The 25,380-nt window shown below is 50.2% G+C and overlaps 3 protein-coding genes and 1 pseudogene across 5 annotated transcripts in view; 2 read left to right on the top strand and 2 right to left on the bottom strand.

Moving 5' to 3' along the window:
- Window positions 1–1,160, bottom strand: part of ITPK1 (inositol-tetrakisphosphate 1-kinase) — a 180,374-nt gene extending 179,214 nt beyond the window's left edge. For 2 of the 3 annotated variants that reach the window (XM_050799145.1, XM_050799143.1), the window contains exon 1: window positions 929–1,128. In XM_050799145.1, the coding sequence (XP_050655102.1) occupies window positions 929–1,023 (95 nt within the window). In that variant the 5' untranslated portion in view covers window positions 1,024–1,128. Of the gene's footprint in view, window positions 1–928 lie in introns of all 3 variants that reach the window. The other variant, XM_050799142.1, reaches the window with a different exon arrangement.
- The window catches only part of LGMN (legumain), a 1,022,235-nt gene that overhangs the window by 405,553 nt on the left and 591,302 nt on the right, over window positions 1–25,380 (bottom strand). The window lies entirely within an intron of this gene.
- Window positions 1–25,380, top strand: part of UBR7 (ubiquitin protein ligase E3 component n-recognin 7) — a 367,041-nt gene that overhangs the window by 250,403 nt on the left and 91,258 nt on the right. The gene's annotated exons all lie outside the window — the stretch shown is intronic.
- On the top strand, window positions 24,768–25,246 carry LOC126959700 (cytochrome b5-like; annotated as a pseudogene).

The following is a 25,380-nucleotide window of genomic DNA, read 5'->3' as shown; positions in this document are numbered from 1 at the left end:
ACCTGGAGTTTGCAAAAGGCTTTCAGAGCTGGATTCTCTTAGGCTTGCACTGAGAAAAGGACTTAACTGCTTCTCAGAGGCAAAGCCACAGTTGTGGAGCAAGGGAAGGCCTATCTGACCCAAGACTCAGTAGTTCTGTAATTTATTAAGAACGTGATCTGTTAAACACCGGAGACTCCGCCAAGGAGCACCAGCACGGTGGGAGCAGGGGCACACAGCCCAGATGGCAAAAGGCCACTCCACACTACGGGCATTTACCCAGCACCTTCTACGCACCAGCCACTCCCTAGACTGCGGGACCCCAAGCGAGGTACCCCGCTCCTCTGCCGATCGGTCCCCCTTCTCAGACACGTGGCCCAGAATCACCACCCTGGCCAATTTGCAGGGCTGCTGCGAGGCTCTAATGAGACAGCAAATCACCACATACATGCCAAGAATTGCTACTCGCTTCAACTGGGCTTAACCTCATGATATGCAATGACAGCCTCAAGAGCCGAGCACACGCGGGGCACATAGTAGGTGGTCCACAAACGTGGGTGCCCTTTCTTCACGAAAGGGAAGGGGGTGAAGGAAGAAAAACACTCCGGTCCAAAAGTAACCTCAAGCCCCTAGCCCACAGCGTGGATGCCCCGATTTCCCAGGTCCCTCCGCAATCCTCAGCAGCACTCCCACCGCGCCCTGGGCTGCTGGGGGCCTCCCCAGCCGGGTCACTGTGCACCTGAGCGCCCCGGTCCGTGCCACCTCGCCCGCACCGGCCACCGCTTTCCTGGAACGCGGCCGGCGGCGGCCACCGCCACCTGGCTGCTTGGACTCAGTCTCCCCGCGCGTCACTTCTTCCCGTTTGGCTCCGACCTCCCAAAACAACCGCTGAGGCTGCACCGGACTCGGGCCAGGAGTCCCCGGGCACCGGCGCCGCGTCCCTCCTTACCTGCACAGCTCGGCGAAGGCCTGGAAATTGAGCTTCTTGATTTTCTTTTCGCTCAGCCAGTAGCCAACTCTCTTCCCTTTCAGAAAGGTCTGCATCTTCCTCCTCGGGCGGGGAGCCTGGGTCCGGAGGAAATCGCCCACAGGCCGAGTCTGGCGGCCAGCGCGCGCCGCGAGCGAGTGGGCACCTCCTCCCGGCGGCGGGGACGCGGAACGGGGATCGGAGCTGGGGCGCGCAGTCCTGCCGCGCGGGGCGGGGCGGGGCGGCGGGCGGCCGGGAGGAGGGAGCGGCGCTCAGCGCGGAAGGCCACTGGCTGGGCCAAGCTGCCACCGCCCACGCCCCCGCCGCCCGCGGGCTCGCCCTCCCGCCCACCGGCTCGCGAGCGCCGCGCCGCCCGGCCTGCCGGCTGGGGCAGGGCTGGGGCTGAGCCTGAGCCGGTGCTGGGGCCAGGGCCCGCAGGAGGGGAAGCCGGGCCTCCGCAGACACCGCCCCCGCCCTGCCCGCCCTCCCGCTGCGCCGGCCCGAGCCACGCGCCCTCCGGCGGCGGCAGAAGCGCGGCCTCCGAGCCCTTCCTCCCTCTTCCTCCCGCCCAGGTCCCCGCCCTCGGACGTTCCGAGCTGGGCCGTATTCCCCGGGCGCGCTCGGACCCCGGCGGGGCGCACGCGGCCACCTGGCCCGGCTCGCGGTCCTCACCCGCCGCCGCTGCCGCCGCCGCCACTTCCTCCTCGGCCTAGTCCCCGCGCGCTGTCCTCGGAGAAGGGCGGCGGCGAGCGCCCGCGCACTCGCCGCCCCTGCCCGCCGCGGCCCCGCGCTGGCCCGGCCGCCCCGCTTGAGCCCGCGGCGGCAAGGAAGCCGCGGGGCGGCCGCCAGGGGGCAGCGCCGCCCGCCGCCTCTTAAAGGCGCCGCGCCGGCCCTCGCGGCTACCCGGCGCCTGTTTGTGTCCCCGGGTGCAGGGCGCGGGGCTTCCTGGGGGCGGCCGTGGCCGGGCGGTCTTCGGGAAGGGAGGCGCGGTGTGGGCGTGTTCTGCCTGGCCTTTTGAGGCGACCGACCCGCTGAGTTTCGGAAGCGTCTCTGTACCCCCAGCAGGGTTCAGCGCCCCCAACGCAATCCATTGCAACTGCGCCCGGACGGAGACCTTCCAGGAATTCGCCCCTTCCCTCGAGGAAGCGGACCCCGGCCCAGGATGGGGCCCCCGGGGAGGGAGTGAACAAACACTCAGGGGCCCTCGTAGGCGTAGGACGTGACCACAGCTCCACTCTGGGTCCCCTTCACGGAGTGGGGAAGGGGCGGGGACTGGAGGCGACAGCGACAACAGCGGCCGTCCCCGGAGACCCCTTCCTCATGGGTGCGGGTAAGCGTCGGCGCCGGGGAGTCACTAAACCCCGCCTACCCTGCCCTTCCCTGCGGAGCAGCCCGAGAGCTTTCCTGCCTCAAAGGTCTCTGGGTTTGGGAAGGAGAAATGGACTTCTCTCCCCAGGCCCAGGCAGGAAAAATGGATTCCCGTGGAGGGAAGGCTCAGGAAAGTTTGAGAGGAGACGTTGAAGCTGGCCTTGGAAATCAAGGAGATTTTGATGGAGCTGGGAAGGGGGAAGAGCTTGAATTGAGGCTGGGAGACACGAAAGAGCCAAGTTGCCAGAGGGTGACAAAGACTCCCCTTGACCACACTTGAGTCAGGTTCCTCCGAGACCTCTTTCTGACCAGGCCACGACCTTGGGCTTTGTCCTTGGCCTTCTTAGTCCAGTTTTACCAAGAATCCTGCCGTCAGGAATATCCCTACGCTTGGTATGTGGTCACCCTGGCCGGCCTACATTAAGAAACTCCATCTCAAAAAAAAATAAAAGGAGACAAGCTTCTGTCTGTGCTGCCCAGGCTGGAGTGCAGTGGTGCAGTCATAGCTCACTGCAGCCTCGGTTCCCCTGTTTAACTGATCCTCCCACCTCAGCCTCTCGAGCAGCTGGGGCTACACTGTGTTGCCCAGGCAGGTCTCGAACTCCTGGGCTCAAGCTGTCCTACCACCTCGGCCTCCCAAAGTGCTGGGATTGCAGGCGTGAGCCACCGCGCCTGGCTTCCTTGCCATCTTTAACGAGAATCTGATTAATTTTTTTCTTTAACAAGATAGAGAAAAAAGATGGGGTGGAGAGTGGAAAAGGCGATGGGTGGGACACAGGACTCCTCCAGGAGGCCAGCTAGGGACGGGTACTGGCAAGGGTACTGGAGTTTCTTAAGCCATGGGAGCCTAGAAGGGAAGTGGTGACAGGTTCCAGGGTCAGCTCTGTGGCTTAGAATGCCTGGTTCCTGGGGGGGCATGGAAAGCTGGATAAAGGGAAGATCATGGCAAGGACCCCTAGGGCCGAGGCACAAAATGGATAAAAGAAGGCTAAGGGAGTAAACACGAAGGGGATGGGGGCTGCAACAATAAACTTGACAAATGAAGTCAACAGTAGGGATTATAGGCATCAACTTTAAATGTCCTGCTGTTCTTAGGAACTGAAAGACCAGTTGAGGCTGGGTGGTTCAGGAGGGTTCCTGGAATTCCCTCACTCCTTTGGCAAACACATGAGAGCCTAGGGTGTGGCGCAGGAAAATGGACACGAGCCATTGATTAGAAACACGGGGTGAGGCTCGGTGCGGTGGCTCATGCCTGTAATCACAGCACTTTGGGAGGCCGAGGCGGGCGGGTCACCTGAGATCGGGAGTTCGAGGCCAGCCTGAACAACATGGAGAAACCCCATCTCTACTAAAAATACAAAATTAGGTGGGCATGGTGGTGCATGCCTGTAATCCCAGCTACTCGGGAGGCTGAGGCAGGAGAATCGCTTGAACCAGGGAGGTGGAGGTTGCAGTTAGCTGAGGTCGCGCCATTGCACTCCAGCCTGGGCAACAAGGGCAAAACTCCATCTCAAAAAAAAAAAAAAAAAAGGAAGAAAGAAACGGGGTGAGAGCTGAGGGGGAAATGGGAAGGAAGATGGCAATCTGTCCCATTTTGCTGCATGACTGGGGACACTTTGGCATTGGATCTTGAAGGATGAGTAGTTCAGTGGGGGAGGGAGGCAACATGCCAGGCAAAGGGGAAAACAGTTTCAGAGGGTGAAAAGGCAAGAACACCGTAAATAAGGGCACGATAAAATGGAGCTAGGCAGGAAGATGAGGCCTGAGCAACGGACCAGGGGAACTTGGGAGAGACCCTGAAGACGGTGTGTGTATCGTCACCTCTGAACAGCAGATGGATGAAGTTCTTTTTTTTTTTTTCTTAATAGTATTTTATTTCACTTTATTTTTTGAGATGGAGTCTCGCTCTGTCGCCCAGGCTGGAGTCCAGTGCACCTCCCGGGTTCAGGTGATTCTCCTGCCTCAAACTCCCAAGTAGCTGGGACTATAGGCACGTGTCACCACGCCTGGCTAATTTTTGTGTGTGCCTGGCTAATTTTTTTTTTTGTGTATATATATATATATATATATTTTTTTTTTTTTTTGAGATGGAGTCTTGCTCTGTTGCCCAGGCTGGAGTGCAGTGGAGCGATCTCGGCTCATTGCAAGCTCCACTTCCCGGGTTCACGCCATTGTCCCGCCTCAGCCTCCTGAGTTGCTGAGACTACAGGCGCCCGCCACCACGCCCGGCTAATTTTTGGTATTTTTAGTAGAGACGCAGTTTCACCGTGTTAGCCAGGATGGTCACGATCTCCTTATCTCATGATCCGCCCGCCTTGGCCTCCCAAAGTGCTGGGATTACAGGCATGAGCCACCACGCCCAACCTAATTTTTGTATTTTTAGTAGAGATGGGGTTTCACCATGTTGGCCAGTCTGGTCTCAAACTCCTGACCTAAAGTGATCTGCCTGCCTCTACCTCCCAAATTGCTGGGATTACAGGCGTAAGCCACCACGCCTGGCCGGGATAAAGTTCTTTTGGTATCTTCATCTGTAAAGTGGGGATAAATGCCCCACCTAGAGCCACTGAAAAGATTTAAAGGGCCAGCAGAGAACTTGCCTGGAGGACAAAGTATATACAAGGGCATGGCCATCCTCAGGCTCACAGGAAGCCCCTTATTTAAGGCCCACCCCAGGGCCCTGCGTCCTTCCCCTGATTACAGCCTCCCCCAAACCCTTCTTCCTTCTGGCCTTCTGAGTTGGAGCTAGGTAAGACTTGTCCTCACTGGGACTTCCAAGGTGATCACAGATGTCCTCTGTCTCCAGCTCTCAGTTGAACTACTCACTTGCTGTGTGACCTTGCAGGCCACTTAGCCTATTGAGGCCTCAGATCCTCTATCCTACGTCAAAAGGTAAACCTTGCTCCCTGAAAGGAGTTGAAAATACAGCCAGGTGCGGTGGTGCACACCTGTAGTACCAACTACTTGGGAGGCTGAGATGGGACGATCGCTTGAGCCCAGGAGTTCGAGGCTGTAGTGCACAATTATCACACTTATGAATAGCCTCCACACTCCAGCCTGGGCAACATAGTGAGACCTCATGTCTAATAACTAAAAATTTATAAGGCCGGGAATGGTGGCACACCTGTAGTCCCAGCTACTCAGGAGGCTGCAGCAGGAAGATTGCTTGAGCCCAGGAGTTTCAGGCCATCCTAGGCAATACTATGAGACCACATCTCAAATAAATAAACAAATAAATAAATAAATAAACCTGCGACCCTCATTTGCCTTCTTTGGAGTTAAAAAAAAATACAAAAAAGAGGGGGCTATCGGGCCTTAAATGTGTGTTGTTATGGGGGCAGTGGTGGAATGGGGAAAGGGTAAGAGTAGTGATGTCTCCCATTGGAACGGGGAGAACAGTCTTTAGCTTCACAGAGACCTGGCTTGGGGGTCCTACTTCAGCTCTTCTCAGCTTGGGCAAGTGACTTAAGTGCTGTCTCCGAGCTCCAAGTGGGAAGAGTAGTGCTTAAAGGATTGTGGTGGCCAGGTGCCGTGGCTCACACGCCGTGGCTCACAGCACTTGGGGAGGCCAAGGCAGGCAGATCATCTGAGATCAGGAGTTCAAGACCAGCCGGGTCAACATGGTAAAACCCTGTCTCTACTAAAACTACAAAAATTAGCCGAGCATAGTGGCAGGCACCTGTACTCCCAGCTATTCGGGAGGCCGAGGCAGGAGAATTGCTTGAACCCAGGAGGCGGAGGTTGCAGTGAGCTGAGATCGCGCCACTGCACTCCAGCCTGGGGAACAAGAGCGAGACTTCATCTCAAAAAAAAAAACAACAAAGGATGGTGGTGAGGACTAGAACAGAGTATGAGACTTGGTTCTATAGCAGGCCGTCAGAAAAGGGGCCTGTTAATGTCTTGTCTAAGGATTTTTTCACTTGAGCCCCAGGTAAATCCTGCTGCCCAGCCCCAGGGCTACAGGAACCCCTGCAGCTGCCAGAAATTATGTACATAGTGGTCAGAGCTTTCAACAAACTCTCAAAGGGTCTTGTGAACCACCCCAAAAGTTGAGTCACTGATTACTTCAACTTTCTCTTTTTCCAATAATGAAACGGGCCCAGAGAGAGAAGGGGATTTATTCAAAGTCACAGAGCAAGTAGGTGAGAGTTAGAACCAGGATCCTACAGCCAAAGATGTACACACACACACAGAGAGAGCTCACTGTTCTTCTGGTGATCAGGAGAAGGAGGGAAGGGGTGGGTTCTAGGACTGGGACCCCTGCCTTGGGTGGAACAGGATCTTCCTGCTGCTCAGCTGGAACCAGGGTCCTCCCCACTCTTCTCTGAAATCCTGGGCCGATCATTCTACGTGTTTATCTTTGTTTTAAGGTCTTGGTCATCCCACAGGGAGCTCAAGGACTAGGACCACCATTCAGAGACGTCCCGCCTTGACTAAGGGAGTGGGCCTTTTTGCCTACCCCATCCCTGCCCGATCAAACAGTGTTTGGATATGGGCTGATTCCAGGAATGGACATGACGTTGGGCTAAGTATTTATCTGATTCGCTACTTGTCAGTTTCTTTCATTTCCAGGAAACCCATCAACTCTTCCCCACTTGACTGTTCTGAGCCAGAACTATCTAAATCGGATCTGATCAGGCTACAGTTACCCTCTTCCTCTATGCCCCCAGCTTAAACCGCTTCCCACTGTACTTGGAATAAAGCCAAACTCCTTGACAAGGCCAAGGCCTCCTAGCTTCATCTCCCTCTCTATTCCCATTCCTCTCTGCCTGTCATGCTGTCCTCTTTTAGTCCCTGTGCTCCCTAGGGCCTTCAGACATGCAATTCCTTTTTCTGGAATGTTCTTCCCTCTCTTTGCTTGTTAGCCCATTCACCAGTTCTCGGTTCAGGGGTCCCTTCCCTGCTGTTTCAGTCATCTAGCTCTCTGTAACTCTAGGGGTGGTGAGAATTACATTTGACTTTTCACACTGCTTGAGTGCTTGATTAATATTTGTCCCCACCACTAGACTGTAGCCCCTTGAGGGCAGGGGCTGGGTTATTTTCTGCTCAGCCCTGTATCCCATAGCATACAAGTAGGCTCACACCTATAATCCCAGCACTTTGAGAGGCTGAGGTGGGAGGATCACTTGACCCCAGGAGCTCAAGACCAGCATTGGCAATATAGCAAGATCCATTTCTATTAAAATTTATTTGTTTATTTATTTATTTAAGATGTATCATTCTGTCACCCAGGCTGGAGTGCAGTGGCGCAAACTCGGCTCACTGCAGCCTCTGCCTCCTGGGTTCAAGCAATTCTGCTGCCTCAGCCTCCCAAGTTGCATGGGACTACAGGTGTGCACCACCACACCTAGGTAATTTTTGTATTTTTAGTAGAGATGGTGTTTTGCCATGTTGACTAGACTGGTCTGGAACTCCTGGCCTCAAGTGATCTGCCCACCTCTGCCTCCCAAAGTGCTGGGGGATTACAGGCATGAGCCACTGAGCCCAGCCAAAAAAAAATTTTTTTTTTTTTTTTTTTTTTTTTTGAGATGGAGTCTTGGTCTTGTCACCCAGTCTGGAGTGCAATGGCATGATTTCGGTTCACTGCAACCTCCACCTCTCAGGTTCAAGTGATTCTCCTGCCTCAGCCTCCCAAGTAGCTGGGATTACAGGCACCTGCCACCACACCCAGCTAATTTTTTGTATTTTTAGTAGAGATGGGTTTTCACCATGTTGGCCAGGATGGTCTCAAACTCCTGACCTCAGGTGATCCGCCCACCTCGGCCTCCCAAAGTGCTGGAATTACAGGCATGAGCCCCCAAGCCCTGCCATTTTTTTTTTTAAATTAGCCAGGTGTGCACATGCCTGTAGTCCCCGCAACTCAGTAGGCTGAGGTGAGAGGATTGCTTGAGCCCAGGAGGTTGAGGCTGCAGTGAGCCATGGTTGCAATACTGCACTCCAAGCCTGGGTGACACAGCAAAGCCCTGTCTTAAAAAAAAAAAAAAAAAAAAAAAAAAAAAAAAACAACAACAACTAGATGATGCTAAGAATCTGGGTTCTCTCTGGATTCTAAATGAAGCCAAGCTGCCTGTAAGAGCCCTCTGCATGCAAGAGTGCTCAGGAAATATCAACTGAATGCAGGCTAGGTAAGTTCCTCTAGGTGGTCCCAGACCTCTCAGGGGAGAGGGACAATGATTGACATGGATGTTAAATTTGCTAGTGCAAGACACAGTGGCTGGGCGTGATGGCTCATGCCTGTAATCCCAGCACTTTGGGAGGCCAACACGGGCAGATCAATTGAGGTCAGGAGTTTGAGACCAGCCTGGCCAACATGGCGAAAACTGTCTCTACGAATAATATAAAAACTTGGCTGGGCGCGGTGGCTCACTTGTAATCCCAGCACATTGGAAGGCCTAGGAGGGCAGATCACCTGAGGTCAGGAGGCCTCGGCCTCCCAACGTGCTGGGATTATAGGCGTGAGCCACTGCACCTGGCCGTGATTGTGTATTATCTGTGATTTATTAACTGTGTGACTGTGCCAAGCTAGTAAATCTGTCCAAACCTTAGTCTTATCATTTATTAAATAGCAGTGATCATCAGACCTAGTTCATAAGATTATTAAAAAGTTTAAATGAAAAACAAATTTTAATAAAATGTTTAAAAAGAAAAGGCTGGGTGCAGTGGTTCACACCTGTAATCCCAGCAATTTGAGAGTCTGAGGTGGGAGGATTGCTTGAGGCCAGGAGTTCAAGACCAGTCTAGGCAACAGAGGAAAACCCGGTCAAGAAAGAAAGAGAGAGAGAGAGAAAGGGAGAGGGAGTGGGGGAAGGGAACCTACCTCAGCCTCCTGAGTAACTGGGATTACAGGTGTGCACCACCACGCCCGGCTAATTTTGTGTGTTTAGTAGAGACAGGGTTTCACCATGTGGGCCAGGCTGGTCTTGACTCCTGACCTCAAGAAATCCACCCACTTCAGCCTCTTAAAGTGCTGGGATTACAGGCGTGAGCCACCATGCCTGGCCGACAAGGTCTTTTTTTTTTTTTTTTTTTTTGAGACGGAGTCTCGCTCTGTCGCCCAGGCTGGAGTGCAGTGGCCGGATCTCAGCTCACTGCAAGCTCCGCCTCCCGGGTTCACGCCATTCTCCTGCCTCAGCCTCCCGAGTAGCTGGGACTACAGGCGCCCGCCACCTCGCCTGGCTAGTTTTTTTTTTTGTATTTTTTTTGTAGAGATGGGGTTTCACCGTGTTAGCCAGGATGGTCTCGATCTCCCGACCTCGTGATCCGCCCGTCTCGGCCTCCCAAAGTGATGGGATTACAGGCTTGAGCCACCACGCCCGGCCAAGGTCTTATTTTGTTGCCCAGTTTGGTCTCAAACTTGTGGCTTCAAGTGATCCTCCTGTCTCAGACTCTCAAAGTGCTGGGATTACAGATATGAGCCACCATGCCTGGCCCTGCATCTTTTTTTATATACTTTATTTATTTATTTGTTTGTTTATTTATTTTGGAGATGGAGCCTTGCTCTGTCACCCTTGCTGGAGTGCAGTGGCACAATCTCAGCTCACTGCAATTTCCACCTCCCAGGCTCAAACGATTCTCCTGCCTCAGACTCTGGAGTAGCTGGGATTACAGGTGCATGCCACCATGCCCAGCTAATTTTCATATTTTAGTAGAGATGGGGTTTCACTAGATTGCCCAGGCTGGTCTCAAACTCCTGACCTCAGATGATCCATCTGCCTCAGCCTCCCAAAGTGCTGGGATTACAGGCATGAGCCACCGTGCCCAGACTTATTTTATTTTATTTTATTTTATTTTATTTTATTTTATTTTAGAAACTGAGTTGCGCTCTGCTGCCCAGGCTGGAGTGCAGTGGCATGATCTTGGCTCACTGCAACCTCCACCTCCCAGATTCAAGTGATTCCCCTTCCTCAGCTCCCCCCAAGTAGCTGGGATTACAGGTGCCTGCCACCACGCCTGGCTAATTGTTGTATTTTTAGTAGAGACGGGGTTTCTCCATGTTGAACAGGCTGGTCTCGAATCCCTGACCTCAGGTGATCCACCACCTCAGCATCCCAAAGTGCTAGGATTACAGGCATGAGCCACTGCGCCTGGCCACATTTTAATTTTTTTTTATTAATTTTACTTTAAGTAATACAGACAGGTCTCATTATGTTGCCCAGGCTGGTCTTGAACCTCTGGGATCAAGTGATCCTCCCGCCTCGGCCTCCGAAAGTGCTGAGATTATAGGCATGAACCACCACACTCAGCCTACATTTTTATTTTTATTTACTTATTATTATTATTATTAGAGATGGGATCTACTATTTTGCCCAGGCTGTTCTAAAACTCCTGAGCTCAAGTGATCCTTTCACCTCAGTGTCCCGAGTATCTGGGACCACAAGTATACACCACCATGCCTGGCCAGGTGATGTAATATGGCGTGTATGGTAACTGGTAACCGTGTAGTATAAGGCAGTGTGTATGCGGTGTGTTTTTAACTTGCTATATTAGTTTGTTTTCACACTGCTGATAAAGACATAACCAAAACTGGGAACAAAAAGAGGTTTAATTGGACTTACAGTTCCACATGGCTGGGGAGGCCTCAGAATCATGGCGGAAGGGAAAAGGCACTTCTTACATGGTGGCAGCAAGAGAAAAATGAGGAAGAAGCAAAAGTGGAAACCCCTGATAAACCCATCAGATATTGTGAGACTTATTCACTATTACGAGAATATCACAGGAAAGAATTGCCCCCCATGATTCAATTATCTCCCCATGGGTCCCTCCCACAACATGCGGGAATTCTGGGAGATACAATTCAAGTTGAGATTTGGGTGGGGACACCACCAAACCATATCACTTGGGTTAAAAACCCAAGTGTAGGGGCTGGGCTCGGTGGCTCACGCCCAGCACTTTGGGAGGCCGAGGCAGGCGGATCATCTGAGGGTGGGAGTTTGAGACCAGCCTGACCAACATGGAGAAACCCCATCTCCACTAAAAATTAGCCAGGTGTGGTGGTGCATGTCTGTAATCTCAGCTACTCGGGAGGCGGAGGCAGGAGAATTGCTTGAACCCCGGAGGCAGAGATTGCGGTGAGCCAGGATCACACCATTGCATTCCAGCCTGGGCAACAAGAGCAAAGCTCTAGCCGGGCGCGGTGGCTCAAGCCTGTAATCCCAGCACTTTGGGAGGCCGAGACGGGTGGATCACGAGGTCAGGAGATCGAGACCATCCTGGCTAACACGGTGAAACCCCGTCTCTACTAAAAATACAAAAAACTAGCCGGGTGAGGTGGCGGGCGCCTGTAGTCCCAGCTACTCAGGAGGCTGAGGCAGGAGAATGGCGCAAACCCGGGAGGCGGAGCTTGCAGTGAGCTGAGATCCGGCCACTGCACTCCAGCCCGGGCTACAGAGCAAGACTCCGTCTCAAAAAAAAAAAAAAAAAAAAAAAAAAAAAAAAAAAAAAAAAGAGCAAAGCTCTGTCTCAAAAACAAAAAACAAAACCAAAAAAACCCCAAGTGTAATGCAATGTATATGGTAAGCTACTGCTAAGTAAAGAAAGTAAGGGACTACATGAACATAGATGTGTTTGTGTGAATGGAGAACGTCTCAGTCTGAAAAGATGCACAAGAAACCATTTGTCTTTTAAAAATAACATTTATTTTTTGAGACGGAGTTTCGCTCTTGTTGCCCAGGCTGGAGTACAATGGCATGATCTCGGCTCACCACGACCTTGGGCTCCCGGATTCAAGCGATTCTCCTGCTTAAGCCTCCCAAGTAGCTGGGATTACAGGCATGCGCCACTAAGCCCAGCTAATTTTGTATTTTTAGTAGAGATGGGGTTTTTCCATGTTGGTCAGGCTGGTCTTGAACTCCTGACCTCAGATGATCTGTCCACCTTAGCCTCCCAAAGTGCTGGGATTACAGGCAATGGCCACCATTCCCAGCAAAAATAACATTTTAAAATGGAACCCAGTTAGTGTTACATACTTGAAAACACTGGCTGAGCACAGTGGCTCATGCCTGTAATCCCAACACTTTGGGAGGCCAAGGTGGGTGAATCACCTGAGGTCAGGAGTTCAAGACCAGCCTGGCCAACATGGTGAAACCCTGTCTCTACTAAAAATACAAAAATTAGCTCTGCATTGTGTCGGGTGCCTGTAATCCCAGCTACTCAGGAGGCTGAGGCAAGAGAATTGCTTGAACCCGGGAGGTGGAGGTTGCAGTTAGCAGAGATTGCACCACTGCACTCCAGCCTGGGCAACAGAGCAAGACCCTGTCTCCAAAACAAACGAACAAACAAGAAAACATTAAAAACAATTTTTTGCAGTTATCTAGAACTCAATTTATGTTCAGTTATCCCTAATTACCCCTAAAAGTTTACTTAGTTTTGACTGGTTTGTTCCAGCCCAGGCTTTGCATTGCATCTGATTGTGATGTCCCTTGAGCTCCTCTGATCAGGTCCTCTCGTGACAGAGACTGGATTGATTGTCCTGCAGAAGATTCAGTCTTCTGCTTGCTTCTTCATTGTGCCATTTAACTTGTTTCTCTATCCCTTACATTTGCTCTAAACTAGAAGTTAGATCTTTTTTTTTTCTTTGAGGCAGAGTCTTGCTCTGTCACTCAGGCTGGAGTGCAGTGGCATGATCTTGGCTCACTGCAACCTCTGCCTCCTGGGTTCAAGTGGTTCTCATGCCTCAGCCTCCCAAGTAGCTGGGACTACAGGAATGTGCCACCACGCCTGGCTAATTTTTGTATTTTTAGTAGAGACAAGGTTTCACTGCAAGCTCTGCCTCCTGGGTTCACGCCATTGTCCCACCTCAGCCTCCCGAGTTGCTGGGACTACAGGCGCCCGCCACCACGCCCGGCTAATTTTTGGTATTTTTAGTAGAGACTCAGTTTCACCGTGTTAGCCAGGATGGTCACGATCTCCTTATCTCATGATCCACCCGCCTCAGCCTCCCAGAGTGCTGGGATTACAGGCATGAGCCACCACACTCGGCCACCAGGCACTTTTAAAGGACCAGATCTCTCATGAAATCGGAGTGAGAACTCACTTATCTGGTCCTTTAAAAGTGGATAGCCCCAGCCATTCATGAGGGATCCATCCCCATGATCCAAACACCTCCCACCAGCCCTCACCTCCAACAGTGGGGATTATATTTCAACATGAGATTTGGGCAGGGACAAATATCCAAACTACATCACTGCTATTCTGACTTTTATCACACAGATGAGTTTTGCCTGTTTCCGTAATTCATACAGACAGAATCTTACAATATGAACTCTTTCAGTCAGCCTTATCTATGAGATACATCCATATTGTTGTGTGTATCACATTTGGTCCCCATTGTTGACTGATTTATTTGAATGAATCTGCCATGGTTTTATTGTTCGTTCCCTTGCCGTTAGACCTCCTAATGGTTTTAACGCCAATTGATACTCTTACCTAAGTCCATTATTTCCTTGGAGGTGACAAAACTGATCAGACACTGAAGTCAGCTGTCATTCCTGAAAAAGTGGGATAGGAGAGATTTAAACTGACTTTGCAGGTCTGGTGGAAGGGAAGTTATTCTATTCAAGAGGAGCTCATTTAGTGTATACACAGCTACCCTGAATCTGGTTTCCAAAGAACTCTTAAATACCTGGCTTCATGGCTTTCTATAGCCACCCTGCAGAGAGGGGCATGCTTTCCCCACCTCCTGGAATGAGGGTCTTGATGGGTGAAGTGTCCCCTGGAAGTCACAGAGCAATGGCAGGGCGGGACTTTCCCCCTCATATTGGGCTTTTCCCACCATTCTTCTTACTGCGAGGTCAAGGAAAGGAGTCTTGTCGAGACCTCCAGAGGAAAGAAGGAAGGAAATACTCAGAGAGCAAGGTGGTACCGTGGAGTTTTGAAATCCTGCTGGCTGTAGCAACATGCCCTTTGTACAGGCTGATAAATGGAGGCAGACAGAGAAAGCCAGCAGCAGCCGGCCCTGCCTGCTGCCCGGGCAAGGCCAAGCCCCAAGATCACAGCCTCCCTGGGCAATGCTGGCTCTCTGCTCACACCATTGTTTCATGCCCACAGTCAAAGTGGTGAAAAAGCAGTGGCCAGGCCCGTGCGTGGGGTTTGTCTCCATGACACCCCCCTTCTATGACAGCTGTTCTCCTACCAAGGCCTGGGAAATGTTCTTCTCAAAGCCATTAGCTCCTTCCATGCCAAACATTTAGTGACATTCCTTTAGTCCTCTGTGGCACTTAGAAAACATAGCTATTGAGTAACTATATTAAGAAATGCCATCTACAGCCCACCCTTGGCCAGCCCCAGAAGCTCCAGTGACGTCCACCCTCCAGGGTCATGGGGAAGGAGGCCCCTGCTGGCCTCTTGGGTCCTAAATTGCTTTTCCTGGCACAGTCTCACTCTCTGGGCTCTGCTAGACAGACTACTGCAATGGGACCTCATTTTACAAGAACCCTAGATTAAAAATAAAAAAAAAAACACCAAAAGTTCACAGCACACGTGTCTCAGCGGTCAATGCTTCACCAGCCCCTCCTGGGTCTAAAACAGGATTCCATTTACAGTCCTGCATCTCAAACACTGCTTTCAAACTCCTGTCAATCACAGAAAGGGAAGCGTCATACCCACAACCAAGAATTGCACTTCTCCAACTTCAGTGAGCATGTGAATCTCCTGGGATTTTTTTAAAATTTTTATTTATTTATTTATTTATTGAGATAGGGTCTTGCTCTGTCACCCAGGCTGAAGTGCAGTGGCATGATCATAGCTCACTGCAGCCCCAACCTCCCGGCTTCAGGTGATCCTCCTGCCTCAGCCTCCCAAGCAGCTGGGACCACACCTGGCTTTTTAAAGTATTTTTTTGTACAGAAGGGGTCCACTATGTTGCCCAGGCTTGCCTTGAACTTGTGGGCTCAAGCAGTCCTCCTGCCTCTGCCTCCCAAAGTGCTGAGATTACAGGTGTGAGCCACCGTGCCCGGGAAACTTGTTAACATGAATATTCTGATTCAGTGGGTCTGGGGTGGGGCCTGACATTCTGCATGTCTAGCGGGTGATGCTGATGCTTGGGTTCACTGGTCACTCTGAGCAGCAAGATACTAAAAATGAGAACAAAACACAAGTTCCAGGGTTCCCTGGCTGCATATTAGAATCACCAGGCAGCTTTAAAAACAGATACCCCTGTCTGGATCCCACCTCAGAACAATTGAATCAGAATTATTGGGGGAGGGCCGGGCACAGGGGCTCACGCTTGTAATCCCAGCACTTTGGGAGGCTGAGGTGGGCAAATCACCTGAGGTCAGGAGTTCAAGACCAGCCTGACCAATATGGTGAAACCCTGTCTCTACTAAAAATACCAAAATTAGCCGGGCATGGTAGTGTGTGCCTGTAGTTCCAGCTACGCAGGAGGCTGAAACAGAATTGCTTGAGCCCTAAAGGCAGAGGTTGCAGTGAGCTGAGATTGCACCACTGCATTCCAGCCTGGATGACAGAGCGAGACTTGGTCTCAAAAAAAAAAAAAAGAATTATTGAGGGAGAAGGGGCTTGGAGGGGAAGTTGGACCCCCAAAATAAACAAGAGCTGCACCTCACATGTGCCAGTGATAATGATGTGCAGTGAAATGAATCAAACCCTCTGCATCTAAGATCAGCATCAGGAAATGCAAGAGACAGGTCTGCCCCGAGGCGTTTAGGTGCCCATGGAGATTGAGAACTATTACACTACATCAAAATATGGAGAGAAATAAAGCATAAAATTGTCATCATCATTTATAATCAGGTACTCAATATTCTCTCTCTCTCTATATATATATACACACACACACACACACACATATATATATATATTTTTTTTTTTTTGAGACAGAGTCTTGCCCTGTGGCCCGGATTCAAGCGATTCTCCTGCCTCAGCTACCCAAGCAGCTGGGATTACAGGCACCTGCCAACACACCTGACTAATTTTTGCATTTTAAGTGGAGATGGGGTTTCACCATGTTGGCCAGGCTGGTCTTGAACTCCTGACCTCAAATGATCCGCCTGCCTCAGCCTCCCAAAGTACTGGGATTACAGGTGTGAGCCTTGGCACCCAGCCTTCTATATATATATGTATATAATATGTGTGTGTGTGTATATATATATATATATATATATTTTTTTTTTTTTTCTGAGACAGAGTCTTTCTCTGTTGCCCAGGCTGGAGTGCAGTGGTGCAATCACTGCAGCCTCAACATACCAGACTTACATAAGCCTCCCACCTCAGCTTCTGGAGTAGCTGAGACCACAGGTGTGCACCACCATGCCCGCCTAATTTTTTTTTTTTTTTTTTTTTGAGATAGAGTCTTGCTCTGTCGCCCATGCTGGAGAGTAATGATGCAATCTCAGCTCACTGCAACCTCCACCTCCCGGGTTCAAGCAATTATCCTGCCTCAGCCTCCAGAGTAGCTGGGATTACAGGCACTTGCCACCACACCCAGCTAATTTTTTTGTTTGTATTTTTAGTAGAGACGTGATTCCACCATATTGATCAGGCTAGTCTTGAACTCCTGCTGAGGCAGGAGAATCGCTTGAACCTGGGGGACGGAGGTTGTAGTGAGCTGAGATGGCGCCACTGCACTCCAGCCTGGGCCACAGAGTGAGACGCTGTCTCAAAAATAAAATAAAATACAAAAATTAGCTGGGCGTGGTGGCGTGCACCTGTAATCCCAGTTACTCAGGAGGCTAAGGTAGGACAATCGCTTGAAGCTGGGAGGCAGAGGTTATAGTGAGCCAAGATCATGCCACTGCACTCCAGCCCGGGCGACAGAGCAAGACAGTGTCCCGAAAGAAGATAATAGTTCATGACAAGTGACAATTATGGGAAATCCAGATTTCAGCATCCATGAATCAAGTTGTGTGGGAACACAGCCACACCTATTCCTTTAAATCTTGCCTGTGGCTCCTTTCCTGCAGCAAAGACAGAGCTGAATAGTTGCGACAGAGACCGGGCGGCCTGTAAAGCCTAAAATACTTACATCTGGCCCTTGCCAGAAAAGGTTTGCTGAACCCTGCTCGAAATGGTTTCACTGTTTATAAATTCTCCACTTTTCTTTTTTTACACTCAAATGAGTACTCTTCTTACCCCAACGCTCTGCTAAATTTGAACATGTATGTAGTTGCTTTTATAGGGCCAGCTAACATAAACCAATCGGTTGCTTCGCCAAGACTCTTTTTTTTTTAAGGATAGTTTTGTTTTGTTTGATACAAAGTCTCACTCTGTTTGTGCACAATCTCAGCTCACTGCAACCTCCGCCTCCTGGGTTCAAGTAATTCTCCTGGCCCAGCCTCCCGAGTAGCTGGGATTATAATTACAGGATGCACCACCACGCCTAGTTAAGCTTGTCCGAGATTTCTTGTACTGGTAGATGGGTTCAAATCTATGGATGCAAACCTATGGAGCATTCGGGTGTGGGAAGCCATAAAGACATTTACAACGGAAGGAGGTCTCAGAGGCTTAGTTTTCTCACACACGTGACAACTGCTAGTTTTCCTTCCTGGAGTTTGGGTCATGCCTGAAAAAGGCAAACTAAGAAAATCAAAATGACAAACTGAAGACAGTGAGGTAACACCACCCCCAAGTTATTCCATGCGTCTGTAGCATAGATTAAGCATTTATTTAGCAAACATCTGTTGAGGCCAATTACACATTCTGCAGTCAGAGAGGAAAGAGGCAGTTAGGTGTGTGGGTTCACACCTGAAGTCTCAGCTACTTGAGAGGCTGAGGCAGGAGGATCGCTTGAGCCCAGGAGTTCTAGGCTACAGAGAGCTGTGATTATGCCACCACATTCTAGCATGGAAGACAGAGCAAGAGTGTCTGTTTTAAAAAAAAAAAAGGTGTGTTAATTTTTTTTGAGACAGAGTCTCACTCTGACCCCCAGGCTGGAGTGCAATGGCACAATGACTGCTCGCTGCAACCTCCACCTCCCAGGTTCTAGCATTCTCCTGCCTCAGCTTCCCAAGTACCTGGGATTACAGGCGCCCACCACCACATCTGGCTAATTTTTGTATTTTTAGTAGAGTCAGGGTTTCACATGTTGGTCAGGCTGGTCTCAAACTCCTGACCTCAGGTGATCCACCTGCCTCAGGTTCTCAAAGTGCTGAGATTACAGGCATGAGCCACCGCACTTGGCTTTTTTTTTTTTTTTTTTTTTTTGAGATGGACTCTCACTCTCTCGCCCAGGCTGCAGTGCAGTGGTGTGATCTCGGCTCACCACAGCTTCCGCCTCCTGGGTTCAAGCGATTCTCCTGCCCCAACCTCCCAAGTAGCTGGGATTACACGGGTGCACCACCACCATCTGGCTAATTTTTGTTATTTTTAGTAGAGACGGGGTTTTACTAAAACCCCGGCTGGTCTTGAACTCCTGATCTCAAATGATCCGCCCACCTCGGCCTCCCAAAGTGCCGGGATTACAGGTGAAAGCCACTGCACCTGGCCATGTTTTAATTTTTAAATATAATTAAAGAGAAGAGGCACTGGGTTTGACCCCAAGAAGCTCATGGACTAGTGGAAAAATCAGGTAAGTGTGTCTACAGCCATACGGACCATGAGGAGAGGGTATCCTGGAAGACATCCTGGGGGAGGTGAGTTTAGAACAGCGAATGAGCTTAGCAGGTGTTATGTAAACGTGCTGGCCAGGCATGATGGCTCATGCCTGTAATCCCAGCACTTTGGGAGGGCAAGGCAGGAGGATCACTTGAGCCTAGGTATTCAAGACCAGCCTGGTCAATCAACATAGTGAGACCCGTCTCTAAACAAAATTTTAGAATTAAAAAATAGACCAGGCATGGTGGTTCACTCCTGTAATCCCAGCACTTTGGGAGGCTAAAGCTGGTGGATCACTTGACTCTGGGAGTTGGAGACCAGCCTGGGCAACATAGTGAAACCCATATCTATGAAAAATACAAAAATTAGCCAGGTGTGGTAGCCTGTGGTCAGGCTACTCAGGAGGCTGAGGTGGGAGGATGGCTTGAGCCCGGGAGGCAAAGGTTGCAGTGAGCCAAGATTGTGCCACTGTGCTCTAGCCCAGGTGACAGAGTGCAACCCTGTCTCAGAAAAAAGAAAGAAAGAAAGAAAGAAAGAAAGAAAGAAAGAAAGAAAGAAAGAAAGAAAGAAAGAAAGAAAGAAAGAAAGAAAGAGAGAAAAGTGCTGTAGCCATAAGATCCTTGAAGACAGGATTTGTGTGTTTCTCAGTCCCATATCCCGACTGCTATTGGTTGCAGGCATTGGCAGCTAAGAGGCACTTGTTAAATATTATTTTTAATTCATTGGAAAGTGAGGAGGGAAGGTGAGAAAATAGCAGGGTAGGCCTTTGTGTGACAGCCTGGGGTATATCTGGATTCCACCTGACTGTCTGGAAAGAAAGGAATGATTTTTTTTCTTTTTTCTTTCTTTCTTTTTTCTTTTTTTTTTTTTTTTGAGATGTACTCTCGCTCTGTCACTCAGGCTGGAGTGCAGTGGTGAGATCTCGGCTCACTTCAAGCTCCGCCTCCCAGGTTCACGTCATTCTCCTGCCTCAGCCTCCTGAGTAGCTGGGACTACAGGCGCCCGCCACCATGCCTGGCTAATTTTTTGTATTTTTAGTAGAGACGGGGTTTCACCATGTTAGTCCAATGGTCTCAATCTCCTGACCTTGTGATCTGCCCACCTCAGCCTCCCAAAGTGCTGGGATTACAGGTGTGAGCCACCACGCCTGGCAGAAAGGAATGATTCTTAAAGACTTTTCAGTTTTTTTTTCAATGATGACATTAATATACACTCATTAAAGGACTTTTGGGAAAAAAAGAGACTGTGAAAGAAAAAATTACCCAGCATAATCACAGTTAGCATTTACTTCTTTCCTGTGTCTTTTCTGTAAATAGGCAACATGTTTTTAATGTTATATCTATACTTTTCCCTCTCCTCATCATACCTTAAGTATCCTCTGTTATACCAGCCTTCATAATCATTAGTTTTAATGACTGTCTCATATTCTGCCTAGTGGTTATTTAAGCCATCAACTCACTTTACTAGTTCTCTGATATTAAGCACTTGAGTTATGAATGACTTTATCCCTAAAGCTTGCTTGTGAGTATGTACTTGGAAACTGTTAATCATAGGTGAGTAACGGGTCAAACTCCTTCAGTAACGAGAAGTCAAGGGTATCTCCTAAAGGCTGAAACTGACTTTAATTTCTTCTGTAGCTTTTAAAACGGTGATACCCATTCAGCAGCAGCTATTTCAGCTTTGATTGTCTTTAGTGCAAAAGGGACTGCATTTTCATATGTAACGAAAGCCCAGAATTATAAGCATGAAGTCCCCCTATGACAGGTACTCCCTTTAAAGACTCCCGTCAGCCTGGCCTGGGTTGTTTACCATATTTATCTATGTATTTATTTTTGAGACAGGGTCTCACTCAGTAGCCCCAGCTGGAGTGCAGTGGCGTGATCTCAGCTCACTTCAACCTCCGCCTTCCAGGTTCAACCAATTCTTCTGCCTCAGCCTTCCAAGTGACTGGGATTACAGGTGTGCGCCACCACGCCCAAGCAATTTGGTATTTTCAGTAGAGATGGGGTTTCGCCATGTTGGCCAGGCTGGTCTCAAACTCCTGACCTCAAGTGATCCTCCCACCTCAGCCTCCCAAAGTGATGGGATTACAGATTAGGCCACCACGTCTGGCCTGTTTATCATATTTATATGCAACCCAGAAGGTTGCAAATAAAAATACAAGAGGCCTGGTTAAATTTGAATCTTTGATAAACAATGAATTATTATTATTTTTGTTTGTTTGTTTTTTGTTTTTTGTTTTTTTTGAGACGGAGTCTCGCTCTGTCGCCCAGGCTGGAGTGCAGTGGCCGGATCTCAGCTCACTGCAAGCTCCGCCTCCTGGGTTCATGCCATTCTCTGGCCTCAGCCTCCCGAGTAGCTGGGACTACAGGCGCCCCACCACCTCGCCCGGCTAGTTTTTTGCATTTTTTTTTAGTAGAGACGGGGTTTCACCGTGTTAGCCAGGATGGTCTCAATCTCCTGACCTCGTGATCCACCCGTCTCGGCCTCCCAAAGTGCTGGGATTACAGGCTTGAGCCACCGCGCCCGGCCATTATTATTATTTTTTAAAGATGGGGTCTCCCTCTGTCACCCAGACTGGAGTGCAGTGATGCCATCATAGCTCACTTCAGCCTCATCCGACTAATTTTCGTATTTTTTGTAGAGACAGGGTCTTATTTTGCTGCTCAGACTCGTCTGGAACTCCTGACCTCAAGAGATCCCTCTGCCTCAGTCTCCCACAGTGCTGGGATTAGAGGTATGATCCACCATGCCCAGCCAACAATGAATAATTTGTACAGTATGTCCCAAATGGGCTGTGGGATATACTTTTTAAAATTATTATTTTTATTTATTTATTTTTTTAGCAATGTCACTCAGGCTGGAGTGCAGTAGTGTGGTCATCACTGCCGCCCCAGCCATCCAGGCTCAAATGATTCTCCCACCTCAGCCTCCTGAGTGGCTGAGACCGCAGGCAGGCGCCACCATGCTCAGCTCACTTTTTGAATTTTTTGTAGAGACGAGGTCTCGCCATGTTGCCCAGGCTGGTCTCAAACTCTGGGGCTGCAACGTTCCTCCCACCTCAGCCTCCCAAAGTACTGGGATTACAGGTGTGCACCACCATGCCTAGCCTATTTTAAAAAAATATTCACTTTTTATGGGAGATTACAGTTTAACTGGGCCTTCTGGATTTTATCTGGCAACCCCTCCCCTGAAGAGCACTGTCCAACTTTGAAGGCACCTCAGTGTGATGAGACTTTTATCTGCACCTGTAGTCTGTTTCTTCTTCTCTTCTCCTGGGAGTGGGACTATCCATGTTGATTGGGTGCCAAGGGTACCAACCCGATGCCATATTAGGAAAGCCGGGCATGGCCTCCAGAAGCTGGTTTGTTTGTTTTGTTGGGTAAAGATTTTGCCTGCTTACATTAGCGGGTAAAGGTTTGTTTTCTTTTGAGAGAGCCAGAAATATCCAGGCAGGCCTGGTCCCAGCAGGGTTGGTGGAATAGATCTCAGCAGCTTCCTCCATGTTGTGCCTAGGAAAGCCCCTGAAGGATTTTTAAGGTCTAGTGGGAAGAGGAGGGGAAGGCATCTCGGTCTTTTGTGTGTGTGTATGTATGTTGAGGGGGCATAGGTTATATGCAAATAGCATCTTCATGTTGGAAAACCTGGCTTGAAGCTTCTGGACAACTTTCCTGACGTGCCTCTGCTCACCCAGCATTCTCCTCCACCATGGCCCCTCATTCTGTATCCATACCCCTGGCTTACAGAAAGTTCTTCCTCCCTTTGTGCCTAGCTTTCGATTCCCTCAGGGTGGCATCAGATCTTTTCATCGTCTAACCTAAGACGGAGGCCACCCTGAGGAGTGTGAACACTGACCTTCATCCCTGTCTCTGGCTGTTGTTTAGGAGTGCCGGGTCATGTCAGGACACCTGGAAAACCGGCGAACTCTCCTCCCTCAGAAGGTCCTTCTCACCCACTCACCCACTGGTCCTCTCTCTCCAGGCCGGAACAGCCCCCTGTCCCTCCAGTGGAAGCCCCTCCCCCAATGCGGATGTTGTCCTCAGGGCCTTCTCCAGGCCATCCTGGGTACACCTGGCCCCCTGGCCGGCTCACAGCAGAGCTGAATTCTGCCCTGAGGAGGTAGACAGCAGTCCATGCGGCCTTGGGTCCAGTTTGTCTTTTTGGCTGTTTCTTCCTTTTTTTCCTTTCTTTTCTTTTCTTTTCTTTTTTTTTTTTTTTGAGATGGAGTCTTGCTCTGTCACCCAGGCTAGAGTGTAGTGGCATGATCTCAGCTCACTACAACCTCCGCCTCCTGGGTTCAAGAGATCCTCCCACCTCGGCCTCCCAAGTAGCTGGGATTACAGGCATGCACCACCGTGCACCGTTACTTTTTTTATTTTTAGTAGAGATGGGGTTTCACCATGTTGCCCAGGCTGGTCTCAAACTCCTGACCTCAGGTGATCCGCCCGCCTTGGCCTCCCAAAGTGCTGGAATTACAGGCGTAAGCCACCACGCCTGGCCTTGGCTGGTTCTTCCTTCCTCACTTGGTCGATGAGGAAACCAGGAAGCCGAGGTTAAGGGGCCGCCCAAAGTCACACAGTCAGCCAGTGGCAGACTTAATACCTTGAACCCAGGTCTTCTGGCTCCTAGACTAGACCTCTCTCGACTGTAACACACTGATCTGCCTGAAGTGTGTCCAGAGGGGTATATAGCCTGGTGGCTCTGTGCATGGACAGCAAGGGCCTGGTATTCAAAACCCAGGCCTTGAGCTCAGTGGGTGTGACATTGAGAAAACTGCCCAGCCTCTCTACTGAGCCTCAGTTTCCTTGTTGTCAAGTGAGGTTAATGACAGTGCCTAACCAAAGGGAGCTCCTGGAGGATCGAGTGAGAGGACACTTATGCAGCACTGGCGCAGCGCCTGGCTGGCAGGAACCATTGTCAGTGTAAAATCGAATTAAAATACAATGTGAGCCCAGGCACGGTGCCTCACACCTGTACTCTCAGCACTTTGGGAGGTTGAGGCGGGGCAGATCACTTGAGGTCAGGAGTTCGAGACTAGCCTCACCAACATGGTGAACACCCTGTCTCTACTAAAAATACAAAAGTTAGCCAGGCATGGTGGTGCACACCTGTAATCCCAGCTACTTGAGAGGCTGAGGAAGGAGAATTGCTTGAATCTGGGAGGTGGAGGTTGCAGTGAACCGAGATCATGGTGGGACAACAGAGTGAGACTCCATCTTAAAAAACAAAAAAACAAAAAAACACGATGTGAGCAAAGAAAGGGATTCAAAAATCTCTATGTTGTCCAAAATCGGGAGTTGGATTTAAAAGCGACTGAAGGTAGGTCACTTTGAGTAATTTCAGCTACTCAGGAGGCTGAGGCAGGAGAATCACTGGAACCCAGGAGGCGGAGGTTGCAGTGAGCCGAGATCACACCATTGCACTCCAGCCTGGGCGACAGAGCAAGACTCTGTGGAAGGAAGGAAGGAAAGAAGGAAGGAAGGAAAGACGGAAGGAAGGAAGGGAGGGAGGGAGGGAGGGAGGGAGGGAGGGAGGGAGGAAGGAAGGAAGGAAGGAAGGAAGGATCCGAACACTCTTTAACATAGAGTTCTAGGGATGGAAACTAGGGAGGGCTTGGATACCACTCATTTATCCACTCCCCCTTGGTGAGCCGTCATTGCCAGGTGCTGTTGTAGGCATTGGGGGTACCACTAGTGGAAGAAACAAAACCTTGGTCAGGCGCAGTGGCTCACGCCTGTAATCCCAGGACTTCGGGAGTCCGAGGCAGGAGGGTCACTGGAGCCCAGGAGTTCAAGACCAACCTGGGAACATAGTAAGAACCTGTTTCTAAAATATATGTGTATGTATATGCACTTTTACGGCTCCCCGCCCCTGAGCCAGCCGCCCAGCCTCCCTTGCGGTGCCCGGCATGGGGAATGTCCCGGGTGGAGCTGGCGGAGTTGCAAACTCTGCTCCACCCGATGCGGCCATGTGTACTGGGCCTGGCTCGCGGCCAACCGAGATGGCCGAGCACTTGGAGGAGGCTGTGAAGTACTACACCCTAGAGATTCAGAAGCACAACGACAGCAAGAGCACCTGGCAGATTCTGCACAAGTGTACGATTTGACCAAATTTCTGGAAGAGCATCCTGGTGGGGAAGAAGTCTTAAGGGAACAAGCTGGAGGTGACGCTACTGAGAACTTTGAGGATGTCGGGCATCTTTGAGATGCCAGGGAATTGTCCAAAACATATATCATTGAGGAGCCCCATCCAGATGACAGACCAAAGTTAAACAAGCTTCGGAAACTCTCATCACTGCTGTTGATTCTAGTTCCAGTTGGTGGACCAACTGCATGAGCCTTGCCATGTCAGCAGTGGCCGTTGGCTTGATGTATCGCCTGTACATGGCGGAAGGATGAACCTCCTCAGAAGCCAGTGCAGGAAAATCCTGCTTTAGACACAGGAGAAAAGAAGCCAACGCTAATTGCTTCAACTGACAGAAACCTTCTCTTGAAAAAAATAATTTTAATTTTCTCTTTTTC

Source organism: Macaca thibetana, chromosome 7 (assembly GCF_024542745.1).
Source record: "Macaca thibetana thibetana isolate TM-01 chromosome 7, ASM2454274v1, whole genome shotgun sequence".
Taxonomy (NCBI): Eukaryota; Metazoa; Chordata; class Mammalia; order Primates; family Cercopithecidae; genus Macaca; species Macaca thibetana.
Note: the sequence above shows the minus strand (reverse complement) of the source record. Positions and strands in the feature narration are given on the sequence as shown.